The 20,912-nt window shown below is 41.6% G+C and overlaps 1 protein-coding gene across 4 annotated transcripts in view; it reads left to right on the top strand.

Moving 5' to 3' along the window:
- The window catches only part of LOC117425428 (immunoglobulin superfamily member 21-like), a 139,124-nt gene that overhangs the window by 75,014 nt on the left and 43,198 nt on the right, over positions 1-20,912 (top strand). For all 4 annotated transcript variants that reach the window (XM_058993312.1, XM_058993313.1, XM_058993314.1 and 1 more), the window contains one exon: positions 18,871-18,992. In XM_058993312.1, coding sequence (XP_058849295.1) covers positions 18,871-18,992 — 122 coding nt within the window. The remainder of the gene's footprint in view (positions 1-18,870; positions 18,993-20,912) is intronic.

Consider the following 20,912-nt stretch of genomic DNA (forward strand, 5'->3'; position numbering starts at 1 on the left):
CATATAAATACCCATTTATACGGTTGGGTTTTTTACGAGCAATCTAGGCAAAGTACCTTGCTCAAGGGTACAGCAGCAGTGTCCACTACCTGGGATTGAACCCACGACCCTCCGGTCAAGAGTCCAGAGCCCTAACCACTACTCCACACTGCTGCCACACTGCTGCCATTTGCATTGACTCATATTTGCATTGACTCTCATATAGTGTAGATTTCCTGTTCTAAACTCTATAAATATACACACTCACACTTTTTTCGATCCAATCCCATCGTTCATTACAGATCTTCTCGACTGCTAATTCAAAATCTATTGGAATAAAAAGTAATCAATTACATCCAAGGATAATATTCTACACTGTCACCGTATCCCATATCGGGTGCCTTTATCAGCACTGTTTAGATAGCACAAACTCCAGGAGCCTCAATTAGTAACTGTATATAGCAAGGCATCCTTCCTGAGACTGACTGTATGATCTGTGCTATTTCCTCATATACTTATCAGCAGCAGCACAGTGGAGCTCAGTTTCAGTCCTCCTCTTGCTCTGCTAAATACAGAATATGCATTAAAAGTTGCCACTTACAGATTGTTCATGTCTCATATACTCCTGTGCCAACCTACCCCTGTCTTTACAAAGGGAATGCCCCTTAGCCAAATGCAGCATTCCGCATTTATCCAAAGTAGTATTGTACAGCCCTTGGCCACTCTACAGGCATCCAGAGAACGCAGCTATTAATCAAACTGTGCCAACAGCCGGCAGCGACTGTGCTGTCCTCACATTAATGCTGTTTTAACCATGTTGTTTTAGTCTGCTCACATTGTGTTACAGAGTGCACACTAGCACAACCCTTTGATTGAAACAGAACAGAGTTGCTGTATTTGAAATTGAACGAACTGCAAGGTTTCTGCATTCACCACCTGTGCTGTCTAGTTGCTTGGCTTCCTTCCTGTTCGTGTTTATTATGTTAGTCATGTCCCAATCAATCAGAGTGATAGACACTGAGTTGTATTACATTGCTCAGGCATCTACTGACACAATCCATTCGAAGACACTCTGGTATTGAAAATTGAAATAACTTTTTACTTCAGCACTAATCTTCTAGAAAAACGGTCTTAGAATCAATGAATGGTCTCATAAACTATTTATCAAAGTCCAAGCACTGTTCTATTTACGACCAGACCTACCCAATCTTCTCCAGATCATTGTTGCTGTATTGCAGTATTGTAAAGGTGAGTTGTTTTGGTTTTCACTGGTAATGTTGCCAGTGTAAAAAGATTTACAGCACACATCTTATTAAACAACTATCCGTGCACTTTTTATTTAGACTACATATCTCCTATTGTGCAAAATATCACAAGAAATAAATCAGAATACCGCAAGTATTGTGACAGATACATAAATGAAGATTGACTGGCCGGAGGTTGAACATTTGTTGTCCATTTGACCCCACCCAGACTTTGTTAGGTCATGTCTACTCTAATGGATTTGGCATCGTCCTGGATTGTGGCATTGTCTCCTGGCATACTCTGGGATAAATGAATGGTGTAGATTACATAAGCATTGTTACGGATCAAGTCCATCCATGCTGCACTTGTAGTCTGATGGAGATAGCTACTTGAAGACAACACTGCATCCATCCATTGTGCTCAAATGTTGTGCTTCAGGCATCTTCCATGGCCACCACAATCCCCCGATCTCAACCCTTGTTCAAAACTTAAATGCTGCATTCAGTCCCCTGCTGCACCAACTTTGTGAAATATTAATGACCGAAGGGATTAACATCCCCTTGAGATACTTTTCAGCACTAAAAAATCACAATGAAATTCATGCCGATAGTCACTGTATTGTTTAGGTGTTAAAAAAGGGCAATTGTCCCATCCAGTTGTTCTTTATTGGTAGTAAATAAATACTGCAGTTTTTTAGTAAACAAAAAACTGCTATGAATGTACTGACCTGAAAAAATGTTTCAGTAAATTGAATATTAGCCCAGTGTTGCAAAAACTATGAAAAAGAAAATGATCTGATGGGGCTACTTAGGTAGTTTTGCAATCCAGACATTATAACGCCTGTTGTTTTGTAAAGTTGGATTAGTTGAGACAGTTCTCTCTCAAAGTCTTCATACTGTTGCATCAGTTAAACTAATGCTGCCTAATTCGCCTTTGTGAATTCCAGCGTTTGTTAATTCGCCATACTGCATACCATTGCATTGTTTTTGCCAGTGAATTTAAATATTGTCATTTGAAATAATATCTTTGGAACTGTAGCTTTGATCCATTGATGAGGCTGAGCAGTCATGGTAGCTTGAAATTAAAAAGAACCCTATTGCGTGTCATGAAGTTATTTAGAATCCGCTTTCTTTGAATATACTGTCAGCTGCAGGCTTGGTGGGGTTTTTACTGACCAGCAATCATGACAGCTTATTGGAATAAGCATTTGATGTTGGTAATGAATGCACATGGTCTCTTTTGTCTATTGTTCGTGCTATAAATTAAATGAGTCTTAATTAACAGAAGCAGTGTGAATCAGAATCTTTATAGAAGACGTTGTACTACTGATAGAACCCAAGTTGAACCTGCTGAATTTAATTTAATAAGCTTTTTTTTCTGTCAGCTTTCAAAAGAAAATGTTTCCTCATTAAAGATAGGATAAAGAATACAATAAAAGTGTCATGGTTAGTTCAGAAGATACATTATCTGAGGATCTCTTGGGACATATAAAGAAATGTCAAGATCCTGAGATAATGTATCTTTCAGGTAGCCCTTAAAATCCATTTTCCTTGCTAAAGGCTAATTAAATTGGCCCCTAACCTTAGGATTACATTTTAATTCTTGAGCTGCTATTTTTATAGTGGCTTTTAACAAGTATTACATCACACAAATTAGGGATCCCAGAGTGGCACTCCTGGTAAAGCGGGATGGAATGGTTTGCAGGGTGAGTCACATTATCAGGAGAGTGCAGGTCATTGGCTCTGGTGCTCCGGCGTGTTAGGGAGGCAAAACCGTCAGGGACTGTTTCTCCTCATCATGCTACAGCAGGCCTTACTGGCCAATTGCATGGTGAGGTCAAGCAGACATATTACGTTTAGGTTAAGTCTGATTAAACAGGACATAGAACAGGGAAATATCAATCATCATGTAGACTTTGATTTAAAAGTGCAGGAGTTTTTTTTTTTTTCTCACAGAGTTTCTCTGTAGTCTTGATAAAGCCAGAGTACCTATATATTTTTTATTTAATACAGAGAAGAAGAGAGCAAAGAATAAAGGATTCTTGGCATTTGAAGTCTTTTATGCATTTGAAGAACAAAAGAATTGAATATATTTTTGAATACTATCAACATTTTTCTTTTTTATCAAGTAAACTGATTGGAGCAATAATGCATAAACACTCTTGTCTATAGATATTTTTTTCTTTGATTTTGTAGCTTTCTAGTAGGTGCTTCACGGCAGACAACTAGTATCAATACTTTTCTTATTTTTTAATCAAATAATTGGAGTACACGTTTTATAGATTCTATTGTAGTTATACTGTATATCTTTTTGCATCAATACAAACCTCCTACTCAGAACAATTCAGAACTTTAATTGAATTGCCCCAAACCTGCTCTCTTTTTCTTCTTAGAACAAATCTTGCTGACAGACACTAAATGATTGATATTTTTTTCACTAAAGATGCTGATGGGAGCTGTAGCTAGCCACAAAGGCCTCTCCTTATTACATGTCAAAGCCTACCTTAGTGAAATATCAAGAAGTGTCTCCAGCTGGGGAGACAGGTTTCTAGTTTTATTAAAAAAAAAAAAAAGTTAGTTGAAAGTTTCAGAAGCAATCTGATGGCAGTATCCCACCTCTTTGCTTAAATGTTATTGGGATATTTAACTGAATATAAGGACATTTTTAACACAGTTTAAAAAGGGAAAGTGTAAAATCGTGTCCAGTGCTCCAGTGCACCGATTGCCTATCCTTGCAGAAATGCCAGTATTATCTCAGTGTATTACTCTGAAGACAACCATTCGCAGGCCACAGCATTGGCAGCAATGGCAACACAATGGATTTGAAACAAACAGTGCAGTGGTTCTGATATGGTACTGTGATGGTACAGCAATGCAACAGAACATGTTACCACTGTGGTAACACAACTATACCACTGTGATATCAAACTGAAAGGAATGACAGATCTGGCTTTGTTTTTTTGTATCCCCAGGTAAAATAGTTTGGCAAGCCAGGTATTTGTAGCCCTGTTCTGTTCTGCCAACAATTTCCTCGTGACTACTCTGTAAGTAGCAGACTTACTGGTTTTGATATCTTTAAAGTAAAAGTTTATAGTGGCTTTTTTTTTACTTTTTTTTTTTTTTTGCTTATGGATTTTTCATAGCTTCCTGTGATCCAATATTTCACTGAATTTTATTCCCACAGCTTCCTCTGCAAGAATTTTTTTTTTTGTTCTTTCATATGACATTCTTCCAGCTGGCTTTAAATATTAGTACAACTCTTAAAACTGGCAAACAAACGAATGAAAAAGTCATGTCTTAAGATTTACAAAGCTCCATAGCATTCTGCTTCACACTGCTTACCTCCGAGTCCCTCAGCTCTAACTGCAGTACTTGGACACACTACTTACCACCTCCCAGTCGCTTAACTCAAACAACAAGGCCACATTGTTTAACTCACAGTCCCTCAGCTTAAACAACTAGGCCACACTGCTTACCTTCCAGTGCATCATCTCAAATAACTAGGCCACACTGCTTACTTCCCAGTTCATCAGCTCAAACTACAGTACTTGGCTACACTGCTTATACCCCAATCTATTAGCCCAAACTATGAGGTCACACCCAGTCCCTCATCTCTAAACACTTGGTCACACAGTTTCCCTCCAAGTCTTTCAGCTTTAACAACTAAGCCTCACTTGTCTATTTTTGTTTTATGTTCCCCAGCTAAAAGGTTAATTTAATAGGGTCCCAAATATGTAGCGGAGGAGGGAGCAACAGCAATGAGAATGTTGGAGTAGACACCCGCTTTAAATTGCAGTGTAAGATTGAAACAGCAGGGGGTGCTCTGCTGAGTATGTGTGTGTTGGGGGGGGGGGGGGGGGGTCCATTCTGTCCCGTTAAATTAACAAATTGTGAAACCACTTCCCTCCGAGTGGAAGAGAGCTGTCATCTGTCAACTGAAGTAAATTGGCAAGGATGGATGTCTGTCGGATCTCAGAGAAAATAGGAAAAAGAATGCCTTCTGTGCCCCCAGAGACAGAGGTGTCCGCTTGTTGTTTTAAATGTGCTAGTTCAGCACAAAAAGGCAGCAATTTCAAACTACTTTATCCTCACAGTGCAGCTGGGCTCGCATCTCTACAGGGATCACATTTGTTCATATTCCTAATGCAATTTGTGCCTGTGGAAAGTGTGGGACTGTCAGTGCTAGAGACTAAAGCTCTATGTCTTTTATGTCTGTCTAAGGCACTGACAGCACAGCACTGGAGACTGACTGTCTGTCTGTCTGTCTGTCTTTCTGTCAGACTGTCCACAGGAAATAGTTTAGTGCCTGTGAAAGATGAGGGTCTATTGTACTTTGTATTGCTTGGTAGGCCCTATGTTGAGAGTTCTGTTGTGTCACAGAGTGTGTACAATAGTTACAACACCCCCCCTGCTTTCACTGCCGCCATTGCTCTTCTGTAATGTGTGTGGCTCTGGGAGTGACAGTGAGGAAAGAGCAGGCATCGCTGTGGAGAGCCAACAATACTGGAGACTTATTTTTACTGAAAGGTAATCTTCAGAGGCAGTTTGGCCTGCAGGTTAGAGATAAAGGACTAGGGGGGAAGTGTGGTTTAGTGGTGTCAGCTGAGGGACAGAGAAGTGGTGTGGCCCAGTGGTTAGAGCAAAAGGGACTGGGAGGCAATGTTGCCCTGTGGTTAGAGCAGAGGGACTGTGAGGCAGTGTGGCCTTGTGGTTAGAGTGTAGGGACTGGGAGGTAGTGCGTCCTAGTGGTTTGAGCTGAGGGACTGTGAGACAGTGTGGTTAGAGCTTTTTCTCCCCAGCAGCAGTGGAAGACTGTAAAATAACTTGCTTTGTTATTGTTAGGAAGCAAAAACCAAATGGTATTTAGTTATACTGATAATAGTGCATCTGTAAAGCAGATATTTTAACTTGGATTTATTATTCTACAGCTATTTGAACAGGTAAAGAAATATTTTTGAAACAGTACGATTTGACTTCCTCACTGGGTTCTGAAGTAATTTAGCAGACTGACAACCATAACTAGTAATTATGAACTCCAAGGGTGTTGTCAGGAAGACTAAGAATTGTAGCTGTGTCTGTTTGACCTGTTCTTCACGATTGCTGGGCTGCTCATTTATACCTCCCTCTGGTCTGGTTCTCTCTGGCAGACAGTGTTTTTCAGGAAGAGGAAGCTTTTTCCATGCAGTGCCATTGCACATAACCACTGCCACTGGGTTACTATGCATTGGATATTAAAAAGTGCATTATGTAACAGTAATAAAAAAATCAATAATTAAACCATCAGGACACATGGATGTATCATAGATTTGAAGATAACAAGACAGGGGTTGTGGAGCCTTGAAATTGCTTTTGCAATGATCAATTTTGACTACACTGATTAAAAAAAAAATTCTTACAGCAAACTGTGCAGGAGAATATTAACACTAGTAAGTCCATATGCAACACAGTGCTTTATATGATAGATGAGATATTTCACATGCTGTATATTTTATACAGGGTGATTCTAAAGCAATTCGGGAGAACTACAGACACCACATCATGAGTGTCAAAGGGGGTTGTGGGTATCCACTGGCAAAAGGGAGAGACACAGGACAGCTGACGTTTTATTTTATTTACAAGATTTACAAAACAGTTGCTGCCGATAGGGTGCCAGCAATGGTAGCACCCAGAGCGGGGAAGAAGAGAGGAAACCACATGACTGTACCAGCGATGGTACCCCTCACAGACATGTCTACACAAACTGCAGTGTAAACAAAAGAAAGACACAACTGCAAGATAAGGCACCGTGGAAAAAATACAGCAGGCATGCGTAAGTGACAGTACGTTGGCCCTGTTACATAGGGCAATAAGATTTTTTCACTGACACTTATGAAAACTCCCCTGCTGCTCAATAGACGTCAGTTACCTTGAGGAAGATGTTATAACTTTATTAACAGCAGAAAGCAGCTTTTTCACAAGGACACATACAAAGCTGAAACCTGGGGGCACATCTTTAAATGTAATATCTGGTGCGAATTAAGTGTTGATGAAAGGTCAGGGACATTGGCAAATGCATTTATGCATCTCAACCCTGACCTGCATATCTCCTGCCACTTAGTCCTGGGCCTCCATCAAGAAAAGACAAAATTATGTGATGTTTTTCTGTGCTCTGAACCATCAAACTAATTTCTCTTGTGATGTGAGCACAGACCTCCAGAGGCGAAATGCCTCTTACACTACAGTAGGCCTTTTTGTCTCATACAGAAGGCCCTTTTAGGAACCTAAAAATTATTAAACAGCTTCTGAAAACCAGTTGAGACCAGGATACAGTTGGGGGTGGATTGCTACATGTCACAGCGATGATGGAGAGACTCGTTCTAACCCTCCTACTGCTGCTGCCATCTGCAATTCTCTAGAAAAGTCATTTCCAGAAAGCCACGACACTTAAACCCTGCCTCTGAATGTGCACAGGGCACCTTAAAACAGAGAGACAGCCGCTACAGGTCTGCTCTGACTGATATAAAGTTGTTGGACTCTGTCTCAGTTCTAAGCCTGTTGTTATCCCTTTCTTTATTCATTTTATTTATCATTTTAAACAGGCATTTCAGTGGCATACATTCCCTGCCATGGCTATCTATGCAATATCAGAGCTCAGTAAAATCACTGCTGTATAAACATGTATATATACTAATAGACAGACTGATGGACAGACAGACAACCTTCATATACCCCCAATATTCTGCATAAGAAATAATAACTGAATAAGAAATGTCCTTATCAAGTTCATCACAATTAAAAAGCAGTTCTTTAGATATATGTAAAACTCATACGATCGTATATATTAGGATAATGATACAATTCTGTAGGTACAAAAATAAAATTTGAACATTCATCAGATATGTTTCATTTTGAATCTTGTATGGTCCTGGGCTTGTAACATTTTTCTTTTGAATTAAACCTTAAAAAAAAAAAAAAGAAATCCACATTGCTTAGTGTATTTTAATAAATGTAGGGACTATTACTGTCATTTTACAGCTTGTTAAATATGTATGGCTTGGGTTGCATTTCTTTTATAACATGCTTCTTCTGTATAACACACCCTAGCAAAAATACCATTCTACACTATACATAATATACTGTACTATAAATAATACTATAACACAAATATACAAGAGTGTGGCAAATAAAGTGAAAATTACAGTAATGGAAGAAATTCTTCAAAACCCAACCTGCCGTTTCTCCCACCTGTTAAAAATACCACACAGAGGATATTGCCTACTGGGCCTGCGGAAAGATAAATTCAATCAGGCATGACATTTTTGATTATATTTCAGATGCATAAGATTTCTCTCACACTATCTGCCCAGGTTCGATTGGGGCTATGTTACTCCCCACCAGTGTGATTAGAGATTGTAATCTTTTATCCAATTTCTAACCATGAAATAATATTACATTGTGTGCATTCAATTACATGTGTAGCCACACCTGATTGTGTGTCATATAGAGTGCAAAACACTTTCTACTGTTAGACTAGAGATCTTTAAACACCTCTACAGCACAGCATGTCATAATCCAATGATCCTCCTGTAAATTGAATCTACAAGTCAACCAGATTGTCTTAAGAGGATTGAACTGAAAGTGTTGGAACCAGTGCTGGAATAATCTACAGATCTCTTAGATTAGCACAGATTCCTTTACATTTTGATTTTAAAATAAACCTTTATTTTTTTTTTGATGGCCCAGATCAGGCGCACTATAGATGGACTCCAGTTCTTCAGTTTCACAAGGTTAAATAAAAAAATTGGAAACCAATGTTTCCAATGCAGAGATCCATTGGCTTCTCTTTATAAATCAATATACATGTCTAAAGAATTGTCTTTGAAATATCTGCATATTCCAAATTGAAGTATAAAACGTAAGCAAGGAACCCAAAGATTTTTAGCAGCAGAGAAGGGGAACTAGTTGGCTGGCGGTAATCCTTGAGAAATGATTTGCTACCGATTATACCACCAGATATTAAACAACTTACAGATAGTTTCTGGGTTTTTTTTATTATTAGTTTATTTTTTTGTGGCATTTCATCACCTACACAACTTTCATATAAGCCAGAAATAAATAATAAATAGTACATTTTCAATAAAGGCATACAAATTAATAATATATTTTTTCTACACATCACTGATCAAGGAGCTATAATTAATGGAGAATCTTCAATCAAATGCTTACCTAAATTGAAGGTTTCAAGATAGATAGCTAGAATTATTTTTGACTGTAATTATGATGCACATCACTGTGACATGTGTTTAAAACTCAGCTGGATGCTGTTGAATGGCTGTAAAATAATAAATTGGCTTGTCACTTGTCTATACGAATAATAGCAGGGATTCGTGTAATGCTTCTTACAATGAAACACTGTGTACTGTGTATGCAACAAAAACAGAACATCCAGCTTTTCTGATTGATACAGGGTGATTGAGCCTGCTCACTCCCTGCGTTTATTCCTTGCTTACAGTGCAAACTGAATGACGCTTTTCAGACACTACAATCCACTTCAGCCATAATCTTCCCCACATCCGTCACCATACAAATATGTCACGAGTAGCGTTGTGTAATGCACGGCTGTTATAGATCCTGACCCCTGTTGGTGAGATGAGGTTAAAAGCTCTATAACCACGAATGCAGAGGAGCTTGGCTGTTATGGTGTAGTGGTTAACATGCTTGCTTGCAACGTGCATGGTCAGCTATTCTCTGCCCTGCTGCATATGTATTAAAGACAGTGGAAGATTTCATGGTTTCAGTTTCGCACTGGGATCATCATTTCTATGCATTTTACAGCTAACTGCTTAAGGCCTCATATGCAGTAATTTTTGCTGCAATAGCAAATAATGATCTAAAGTGAAACAGCATGGTAAGAAACAAAATATCTGGAAAATGCTGATGAAGTATCCTTTTCCGAAAAACTTAAACCTGGGTCTCGGACTCGTTGTGAACTGATGTGATCCATGCATATGATCTTTCCTAATGATTTTTTCTAATTAAGAATAGTCTTGGTTGTGTGTCCTTTCCTTTGTCCTTCAGATGTAATTATGCAGGAACTAACACTTGATTTCCTATTGAACTCCAATTAAGTAATCTGCTCATGACACTTTCCACACTCTCTCATATTAAACCCTTAATCAACATCAATGTGTTGCGAATAGGCACTTACTTTAAAGTGTGACCAAGAGATTTACAAGCAGGCTACGTGTCCGTTGCTGGGAGATTCGCAGAGGACGTGTGTTCAGGCATCACTAGCTGGAGTACACATCTGCAGTGGTCGAATGTCTCAGTGGACGGGCAAGGCTTTTCTTAAATGAGCAAGATGAATAAGAGACTCTAGTAATTAGAAATGTATCAGGGCAGCTTCACACGAGACAATGGGCATTCTACAACACACATTTAATTCAGCTGAGATACTCGCCCACCAATATGATAGTGCACAGGAATTGCTACTACAAAGATATATTTTATTACAGCTTGTACTGTTCAGTTAAATGACCAGGGCTTTATTATTATTATTATTATTATTATTATTATTATTATTATTATTATTATTATTATTATTATTATTATTAATTTCTCAGCAGATGCCCTTATCCAGGGCGGCTTACTTCTCCCACCCTACAATGTGTCTTCTTTTGATTTTACTGTTGTGTTGTCTGCCTGCAGGTATTCTCTTTAAAACGTATGTTGCCTTTCAGTGGGATTTCTGCTATTTTTAAATAAGAACTGAAATATTCAGATATGGTTTAGTTTCCTTAATGAATGACTGTGCTACCCTTCAAATGCAATTGTCCAAAGGGCAACACAAAGGCAGTTACAATAGACACAATTCACTGTCAGCATTTTTGGAAATTGCATTATATTGCATCGTATTCTATTGTACTGTAAGGGTTTTGTACTGTAAAATGGCTTTAAAATGATATAATGGCATGTTCCAACTTTATTCTCTTAATAAGCACTGACAGTTTAAGCAGCGATAAAGATTAGGTGTAATCTGGACTAGGTCTGCCTTACCAGTCACTTACAGTATATTGTGAAGGTTAAAGTAATATTCTGAAAATGTTGCACTGAAAGTACAAGTGATGGACAATAGCTTCTGTCTTCTTTATTATACCTGATGTGGCACCACCGGCAAGTGTATGGCTCTGTGGCAGTCTGGCTCGCAGTGGTGATGTGGATGACGTCACGGACCAGGAAGTAACTCAAACCAAAACAGTGGATGGGCGGTTGAAGCTGAGTGCTGGTGCACTCAGCGTATTTAATAAACAAAACAAAAACAAAAGATTTAACAAAACACCAAACAAAAGGGCACGAGGGCCGAATGAATAAACAAACAAGTAAGTTTCGTGCTGGATACTCCAGCACGTTTTAGCAATTGTTTTCTTCCTCTCTCTCTCCCGTTCTCCACTCTCGAACACTCCACACACCCCGAGTGCAGAGTGCTGCTGGTTTATATACTCTGGCCGAGGGATTTAACTAGTTGGTAATTATCTTATTATCCCCCGGCCAGAGTCTGCACGTGTTTGGTAAGGATGCATGACTGTCAGCTAGTTAAATAATCAGTAGCTGATCAGCCATGCATCCTCACGAGGTTTTTAAATATAACAATAAAAGACGCGGCGCTTTTACCCGCGCCGCAAACAAAAATACAAATAATAATAAATAGGGGCGGGACACTCCGCCACACATGCCCCCCCTTGTGCGCAGCACACATGGCCTTTTCGGCCACCTCCCCCCTTAGTCCCCAAAGTCCCGGTTAGCAGTCCCGGCGCAGGAACAGGGGCAGCAGCGGACCAAAGGTGGCGGCCACGGTGGGATGTCCTCCTCCCACCCAAACAGCCGTAGCGTTCCAATGGCCCGCGCACCGGCCGGCTCCTCTGGCCAAAAAAATTTTGGGGGTGGTCTCCAGACCTGCCCCCCCTTCTTCATGGCCGGCCACCCTTTCTCCTGCAGCGAAATTGCTGCGGGGGAAGCTGGTCTCCTGACCTCCCCCCCCTTCTTCATGGCTGGCAGCTGCCCTTCATGGGGCTCCAGCCACAGTATTTCCTGCCGCGAAAGTGCGGCTGGGGGAGCTGGTCTCCTGACCTCCCCCCTCCTCTTCACGGCCAGCAGTTCCCCTCCGTGGGGCTCTGACCACAGTGTAGTGACCCCAGGCGAAGCAGGATCCCTGGCGACCCCAGGCGACGGCAGCAGCAGCGGACCCTCGGAAGGCGACGGCAGCAGCAGCGGACCTTCGGAAGGCGACGGCAGCAGCAGCGGACCCTCGGAAGGCGACGGCAGCAGCAGCGGACCCTCGGAAGGCGACGGCAGCAGCAGCGGACCCTCAGAAGGCGACGGCAGCCGCAGCGGACCCTCGGAAGGCGACGGCAGCCGCAGCGGACCCTCGGAAGGCGACGGCAGCCGCAGCGGACCCTCGGGAGGCGAACTCGGGAGGGGAGCCCCTGGCCATGGAGGCGGCAGCGGGAGCTCCACTTCTCCCTCGTACCCTGTGTCCTGTAGAGAACAAAAGGCAGCCCCAGGCGATGCAGAACAGCCATCCCCAGGCAATGGCGATGGTGGGAGGGGAAAGCAGTCCTCCCACAGCGGCTGAGACGGAACCAGCAGGTATTCACCCTCTGCTGGTGGAGCTGGGAGTGGCAAGCAGTCCTCCCACGGCGGCTGAGGCGGAACCAGCAGGTATTCACCCTCTGCTGGTGGAGGTGGGAGGGGCAAGCAGTCCTCCCACGACGGTTGAGGCAGAACCAGCAGGCATTCACCCTCTGCTGGTGGAGGTGGGAGGGGCAAGCAGTCCTCCCACGGCGGCTGAGGCGGAACCAGCAGGTATTCATCCTCTGCTGGTGGAGGTGGGAGGGGCAAGCAGTCCTCCCACGACGGTTGAGGCAGAACCAGCAGGCATTCATCCTCTGCTGGTGGAGGTGGGAGGGGCAAGCAGTCCTCCCACGACGGTGGAGGCGGAACCAGCAGGCATTCACCCTCTGCTGGTGGAGGTGGCGGAGGCAGAGGCAGCTCTTGCTGCTCTGCTCCTGGTGATGGTGGAGACAGAAGCAGCTCCTGCTGCTCTGCTCCTGGTGGTGGTGGAGACAGAGGCAGCTCCTGCTGCTCTGCTCCTGGTGGTGGTGGAGGCAGAGGCGATGGGGCGGATGCTGGCCACTCAGAGGGAGGCTGTGGCGGTGCTGGCTCCCTCTGCTGTGGCGGCTGGGCTGGTGTGTGCCGTGCTCCCTTCAGCAGCATAAATAGAGGCTGCTGGGGAACACCAGCATCCTGCCCTTCTCCCCCCCAGAAAAATTCAGGGGGTTGAGCCTGTAACTCCTCCCCTTCTGGCTCTTGGGACTGCAGCTTGGGTCCTAGGGCTGTGGAAGCCCCGACTTCCCTCTCTTCGGGCCGTGGACACACCGACTCCTCCCTTTTGGGCTGTGGACGCACCGACTCCTCCCTTTTGGGCTGTGGATGCACCGACTCCCCCCTCTTGGGCTTAGGACGTTCGGGCTCCTCCCACTCAGGCGCAGGACGTTCGGGCTCCTCCCACTCAGGCGCAGGACGTTCGGGCTCCTCCCACTCAGGCGCAGGACGTTCGGGCTCCTCCCACTCAGGCGCAGGACGTGCGGGCTTCTTTGCCTTCTTAGCACCGCCCCTCCTTCCCTTCCTCGGGACCAGCAGTTCCACCTCCTGCCATGGAGGGGGTTGGTCGGGTGCTTTGTGCCCGACCTTGCCGACGGCAAAGCACCACTCCTCCCCTTTGAGGCAGGTGAGGCAGGTTTCCTGATCCACCTGCGGCGATGGTATGGCCTTCAGGTGGATCCACTCCTCCGCAGTCTCCACCTCACCTCGATCAAAGGCCTGCACAAAGAGGGGGTCTTCATATGGGCACACCTCAGGGAGGTGCCCATACTCCAGGCAGGCGAGGCACCATGTAGCCCCTCCTTCCTTCAACTCCCTCTGATGCGCATGCCACCTCTCCATATAGGCGTCCACTTCATCCATTTTTTTTTTTTTTTTTTTCAAACACAAAAAACACTATTTGAAAAAACGAACACGAAAAAAACTTCCTTTGCTGTTCCTGGTCCGGCTGTTGGAGGCGTTGTTTGTCCCACGCAGGACACCATATGTGGCAGTCTGGCTCGCAGTGGTGATGTGGATGACGTCACGGACCAGGAAGTAACTCAAACCAAAACAGTGGATGGGCGGTTGAAGCTGAGTGCTGGTGCACTCAGCGTATTTAATAAACAAAACAAAAACAAAAGATTTAACAAAACACCAAACAAAAGGGCACGAGGGCCGAACGAATAAACAAACAAGTAAGTTTCGTGCTGGATACTCCAGCACGTTTTAGCAATTGTTTTCTTCCTCTCTCTCTCCCGTTCTCCACTCTCGAACACTCCACACACCCCGAGTGCAGAGTGCTGCTGGTTTATATACTCTGGCCGAGGGATTTAACTAGTTGGTAATTATCTTATTATCCCCCGGCCAGAGTCTGCACGTGTTTGGTAAGGATGCATGACTGTCAGCTAGTTAAATAATCAGTAGCTGATCAGCCATGCATCCTCACGAGGTTTTTAAATATAACAATAAAAGACGCGGCGCTTTTACCCGCGCCGCAAACAAAAATACAAATAATAATAAATAGGGGCGGGACACTCCGCCACAGGCTCCTTATAGACATTGTCTGCATTAAAACTCCCATAGAGAGGAAGAGCAAGTTCACTATTCTGTATAATTAGCTTTCCAATTTCATGAGTCCCTGAGCTCCTCTATGCATCCTGCTTTCCCCAAAAATATTCTAGTTGTGTATCATGGGCAGTCTCACATTCTAGTTATCTAACTCATATACCAGAATATATGAATTATATCAAGCCACCTTTAAACATGCACACATGAACATTAAGCAGCTGTATTTGCATTATTTATCTCTGGTTTATTTCTGCATACTGACACAGGGATATGTTCTACGATACGATCTATCCTTTTTTGTGCAAAGACTGGCTGTAGAAGCACCTATGTGCAAATAATTAAAAGGTTATGTTGTTTTTGTTTAGTTCTTTTATTTAATATACCGGCATTTTTGTTTTCAAGGCCCACTGTTTAAACGTTGAGCTTCAGTTTCCTGCAGGTGATTTATACATGTAAAAAAAAACAAATACATTAGTCTTAATGTCATCACTAACTCGTAAGCATCATGCATCTGACTTCTTTATTATTTTATTTAGTTAGTAAGAGGGTTGATAAATCACGTTAGAGAGACAGCAGGATTTATATGGAATTAAAGGGTTGTAGTGTCACTTTTTAGATCATTACATTATAGTCCACTGTCACAAATGGAATGTAGTCAAATATATCATCATCCAATATCATTCTCTAAAGGAGTCAATTTTGTATGATGTTTTCCTCCAGTACTGCTTAAGAATTGTACATTCGAACTCAGCTTTTACAGGGTTTAGAAACAAATGGCAGATATTATTAACAATCCCCTGTTTGTTTTTTTTCTTGATGCTACACAGTGTCACTCACTGAGGTAGTGGGCCGACCTGGAGTCAATTCCAATTCCAATTCCAATTCCAATTACACAGAACTGTTTGCTGAAATTGCAATTACACTTACAATGCTATTTTGTTCAAATGCAACTGCAGTTACAATTATGCTATAGTAATTACAATTAGAATTACACTAACAAGTCACATAAATCAATACACACATTGACATGTTTGGTTTAAATAAACAATCAACAATCACAGGTACAAAAACAGAAACATAATATAGAACAGATTTCTTTTTTCAAACTAGGATCACCAAAGTGGGTGAAAATACAAGAATAATGATCGAATGACAAATAACTGCCTGATTAAACTGTAATTGATCAATTATATGATACAGTAATTACAGCTACACAGGTGTGCCAAGGTTGAGCCACAATTACAATTACATTGTAATTGCAATTAATTATAAATTGCACAGTTACAATTGCAATTGAGCCCAGGTCTGGCACGAGGTTTGGAAACAGACAATGTCAATACTAGTGTGTCAGGTACTGAACAGGAGGGAATACACCCTAGGGCAGTGGTTCAATGTAGGGACCACCTTGGTGTTTGGATTTTTCCCACGGACCATTTGTCACGTATTGTCACAACAGCATTTTGAAACTTCTTTTTATGTGTATATGTATAAGTACATGTTGAAAGTATTTATATAAGGTACCTAACTTAATGAGATTCCTGGGCTTGGATCGTCACTACCAGGTCAGCAAGGAATGTGGTCATTTTGCGCATTGAAGGTTGCTGATGGCACAGTTCCTGTTTCTTTTTTTAACAGTCTGAATGCTTTGTAGATAAATGGCGTTTCAATTTTGCAGGTTTAATAGTTTTTTTTTTTATTTTGACAAAACCTCCTGACAAATAATGCACTGGGGCTTGGGTCATCTTCAGATACGCGTTGGTCCCCGCAACCGTTACCTCATGTAGCAAATTAATCTATCAATTTCTAACACAACTTATTGCACTCTCTGAGTCACAAACTTTGCTTCATGTACATATAAAGAACAATGGAATACAAAGACGAGGTGGGTGGGAAGCAATCTGAAAAATGAAAAAATCATTGGAGAGTGTATAGGATGTTACACCCCTTCTGGCGGGCTGTGATGTGAAATTAAATGGGATTGGTGCCACACAGTCGATAGGATTTATAGCATTTAGATTAAATATGACAGCATCAAAAACAGACTGTAGACATTATTTCCAGAAGTAGTGTTAATAGAATTTCCTTTTGGCATATAGTCTTGTGAGATATTAAACCCATATATTAACATGGAGCTGAAATCGATCATTCACACTATGGTACAGTTCACATGTCAAGCTACAAATGTACTTTTTGTTTCACATTAACTTCTGTTACTATATGCAGCTAACCTCTCCAAAAATATATGTAAATAAGAGGTATATTCCTATGTCCTTGGCAACACTGTAGCACATATTTTATATTGTTGAAAATGAAAAGTACCAAAACTGTGGTTTTAATGTTTTTGTTTAATGTACCATCAAGTTAGGAATATTTAATGCAGTGGGCTACTTTTATGCAGAGCGAAAAGGCTGGGACAGCCAGATTAGGTATTTTTTTCCTGAACAGTGAAGAATGAGCACAGATTAGAAAAAAGTGCATTTACGTGAATACTAGATGTAGATTATTTTTTTTATTTTTTTTAAATAATGCTGGCTAAAGACAAATGTGCCTTCATAATGTGTAAGTTATTTAGTTAGCATTTCTTTCATATTAAAAAGCTTTTTCAGTTAATGCCGGTTTTGAAGGCGATGCTTGGTATTGCATCAAAGGGAGCTGTAATATATATTAATTTATAAACACACCTATAATAATAGAAAACAGATAAAGGGGGAAATGCATATACATATCTTAATACACACTAGTGTGTCTGGTACAGAACGGAGAGGGAATACACACTAGTTTTCGGATTTGAACAGGGCCTGTTTATTTCAACACACACATTTGGGAAACAAGCATTTTCTGGTATGTGCCAATTACATACTGCACTGTAAGTATTAAAGAAATTCCTGAAACTAGCTGCCTGACAGCTCAGCCTACCAGCCAAGAATGAGTCGAACTAATAAAATAAAAAATAAAAAATCCCTGGAAGCAAAAATAGAGAAACTGAAAATGCAAATCCACCAACCGCTCTAGATCTGTGAAACAATCACATGCAGTAATGGATACGAGGAGGGCTTGATTTGATTGTGAAATCTTGGGTGATGTGTTTTGGATCACCCCGAACATTAGATGACAATTTTCACCCAATTACCAGCAGTACCTGCCACCTTTTTAATGTTCTGTTACCTTTGTATGATGTTTGCAGTCATTCAGAGTGGTTCTTATTGCAGTTATTGAAATCCTGTTTTAACTCTATTTGCCTGTGTGGCAATGTGCTCCGGCCCTGTGTGCGTTTCTATGTTGTATGTTGCGTGTGCTGTGTTAATGTTGGTGTATAGGCATTGGTACACGGGATATAAACGGGTCTGTGTTTCACATGTGTTTAAAAATGTGTAATTGTATTTAAGCACGAGGATTGCACATCACTTCACGTGCATTTAAAGTATTTAATATGTGAGCACGAGGTTGCACATAATTAATTCACGTGCTGGGATTCAAGTGAATAATTAATTAGTAATTGAATCCCAGCACAACAGTATATATAGATGCACGTTTGACTCACTCAGGGTTGTATGTTCGGTGAGTGGAGAACGGGTGTGGAGAAGGAGGTAAAATAAAATATAACAAAAAGAATAATAATAATAACTGTTTGACTCACCGTGTCTGTCTGTCCGTCCACCGTTTTGTTTAAGTGTTAGTCCGTTTTGTTTATCTGTTTTAATTGGCGTAAAGTGCCGTGTCCTGTCTTCTGTTTGTTTAAACCTTTTATTTATAATAAACCGCGCAACAGCGCTTTCATCATTTCACCTCATCTGTCCTGTCTCTGTGTATTAATTTCCTGGATCTGACGGCACCACTCAGCCAGCCGTGTGACAGCCTGCCATACAGCTGTGTTAGGATGTGTCTGTAGATACCCCTGAACTCAATGTTGCTCCCAGAGATTAGTCTATATTAAAATGCATATTCCCTATTTTCACAGGTTACAGATGGGGGCACAATCAAACAGAAGATCTTCACTTATGACGCCATGTTCAACACCAATTATTCTCAAATGGAGGACTATCGAAGGCGCGAAGACCTTGTGTACCAATCAACAGTGCGGTGAGTAGCGAAATCCTGTCTCAACACTATAATATGTTATAGGTAATTGAACCCCACCTGCACTTTACACTGTATATAGAGGACTATGAGTGGTATGGTGTTTTTGAAACACTGTGGACATTTGTACAATAGACACACTCTCTTTGGGCAGTAGCACTTGGCAATCGAATGGTCTGGCTAGACTTAAATTGCTAAAACACTTTCTCCACAGTGGAAAACATGTTTAAAAAAGGTATTGGGTAAATTGTAATATTCAATAAGGACCCCAGTGTGTTGCGACTACATCTCTTCATTTTATTTTTGCATCACGATGATCTTTTTATGTGTTTAAGGTATCGAAAGACCGGTTCTGGTAGCTTTCAGGGAAATCCAACGTAATACCCTTCCTCTTACAGCTAGAGCATCCCGCGATCATGTTCAACTTTACACAACTACATAGTTTCATAACCAGAAACCAGTCCATGTGATCCAAGTTAGTTTTTGGAAATGGTCCTCATCTCAACGTCCCAGAAAGGCTCACTGGTAAGGGCACGACTGTTGTGCCGGGTGGGTCATGCAGTCAGGGGAGAGCACGTTCCCATCCTGGTTGTACAAAGTTCCCATTCTTTGCTAAAATTGGTCAGACAGCTTCATACAAAAACACAGTGGTCAACAAGCTTTGAAATGTCTGTATTATGAGTGCTTATAGGCTGCAATGATGCGTAGTTGAGCATTTAATACAGATCTTATAGCTGACAGATACAATGAGTCTAGTTTTTATGAGGTAGGCAGAAGCATTTCTATAGAAAACATCCCCATGGTCACACAGTGGTAACAAAGTTGTAAGCTATTCTGATTAGGGAAGAAAGGCCTCTTACTATATTAACCCTTTGTGGTCCTATATCTGAGCAGGTCCGACATTGTAACATTCCCGCTCCGGTCCAATGTCGTAACCTGTCCAACATCATCAAAAAGGCATCATTCACAGATCCCTGGTTGTTTTTTTCTCTGGAAAAAAAGCAGAGAAAAGCTTTCAATGGCCAAGAGAAGCTGAGAGAAGCAGGGAAAAGACGGAGGAAAAAACTGGATGCGGATCTTAGGAAAATGCATAGTCCCTTCATCACAGAAATAACACAGACATAAACAAGATGGCTGCTTCCGCATCCAGCACTCACAGAAAAACGCAGACATTTGCCAAGCTTTTTGAAATGTTATAGTAATAAAATAATGACTTGGATAGCATTATTGAGGAGTTTGGTGATAAATCGACTGATCAGGAGATGATTTATCAGTATGTACGACTCAGAAGAGGTATGTGATAAATACAGCGAACACATGGTGCGGCAGGGCTGGAGATGCAGTACTGAGTGTCATGTTGATATGCAGTGCCTTTTAAACCTGTTTTACTGTGAAAAAAAAATACTTTTAAACAGTGCATGTAAAATCAATTGGACCTGACGAGCCTGACAGGCGCAGAATTCTATGGACCGCAGGGTTAATCATCCATAAAATCTATCCACCTATCCATAGTTATCCCAGTATTACCCCTAAACGTTTGTGGCTGTTGCAGTCCAGGTGGATTCTCTGGTAGTGGAAAATAATCAAATCAACCCATAAGTCAAGTACACAAACTAGGCACTAACCAAATGTTTAATCAATGAATGGCCTAATTCGTTTTTTTTTTTTTTTGGTTTAGTGCATTTTACAGTTCAATTCAACTTGCTGTTTAAAAGATCTAGGTTTCTTCTCTGCTGCCACATGCATGTAACAAACCGGGAACGTAAATGATCTATCCTATAAACACTGCTGTGTCGGATAGTAATGCTTTAGCAGAGGGAGTCCTGGCACTCAGTGTGTGAAATTGCTGATAGCTCTTTGGAAGATGGCGCTTTGCAATCCAGTGGTCCATCTAGAGTTAAATTCCCAAAGGAAAGACAAAAT

The sequence above is a fragment of the Acipenser ruthenus genome, chromosome 20, assembly GCF_902713425.1.
Source record: "Acipenser ruthenus chromosome 20, fAciRut3.2 maternal haplotype, whole genome shotgun sequence".
NCBI classification, from domain to species: domain Eukaryota; kingdom Metazoa; phylum Chordata; class Actinopteri; order Acipenseriformes; family Acipenseridae; genus Acipenser; species Acipenser ruthenus.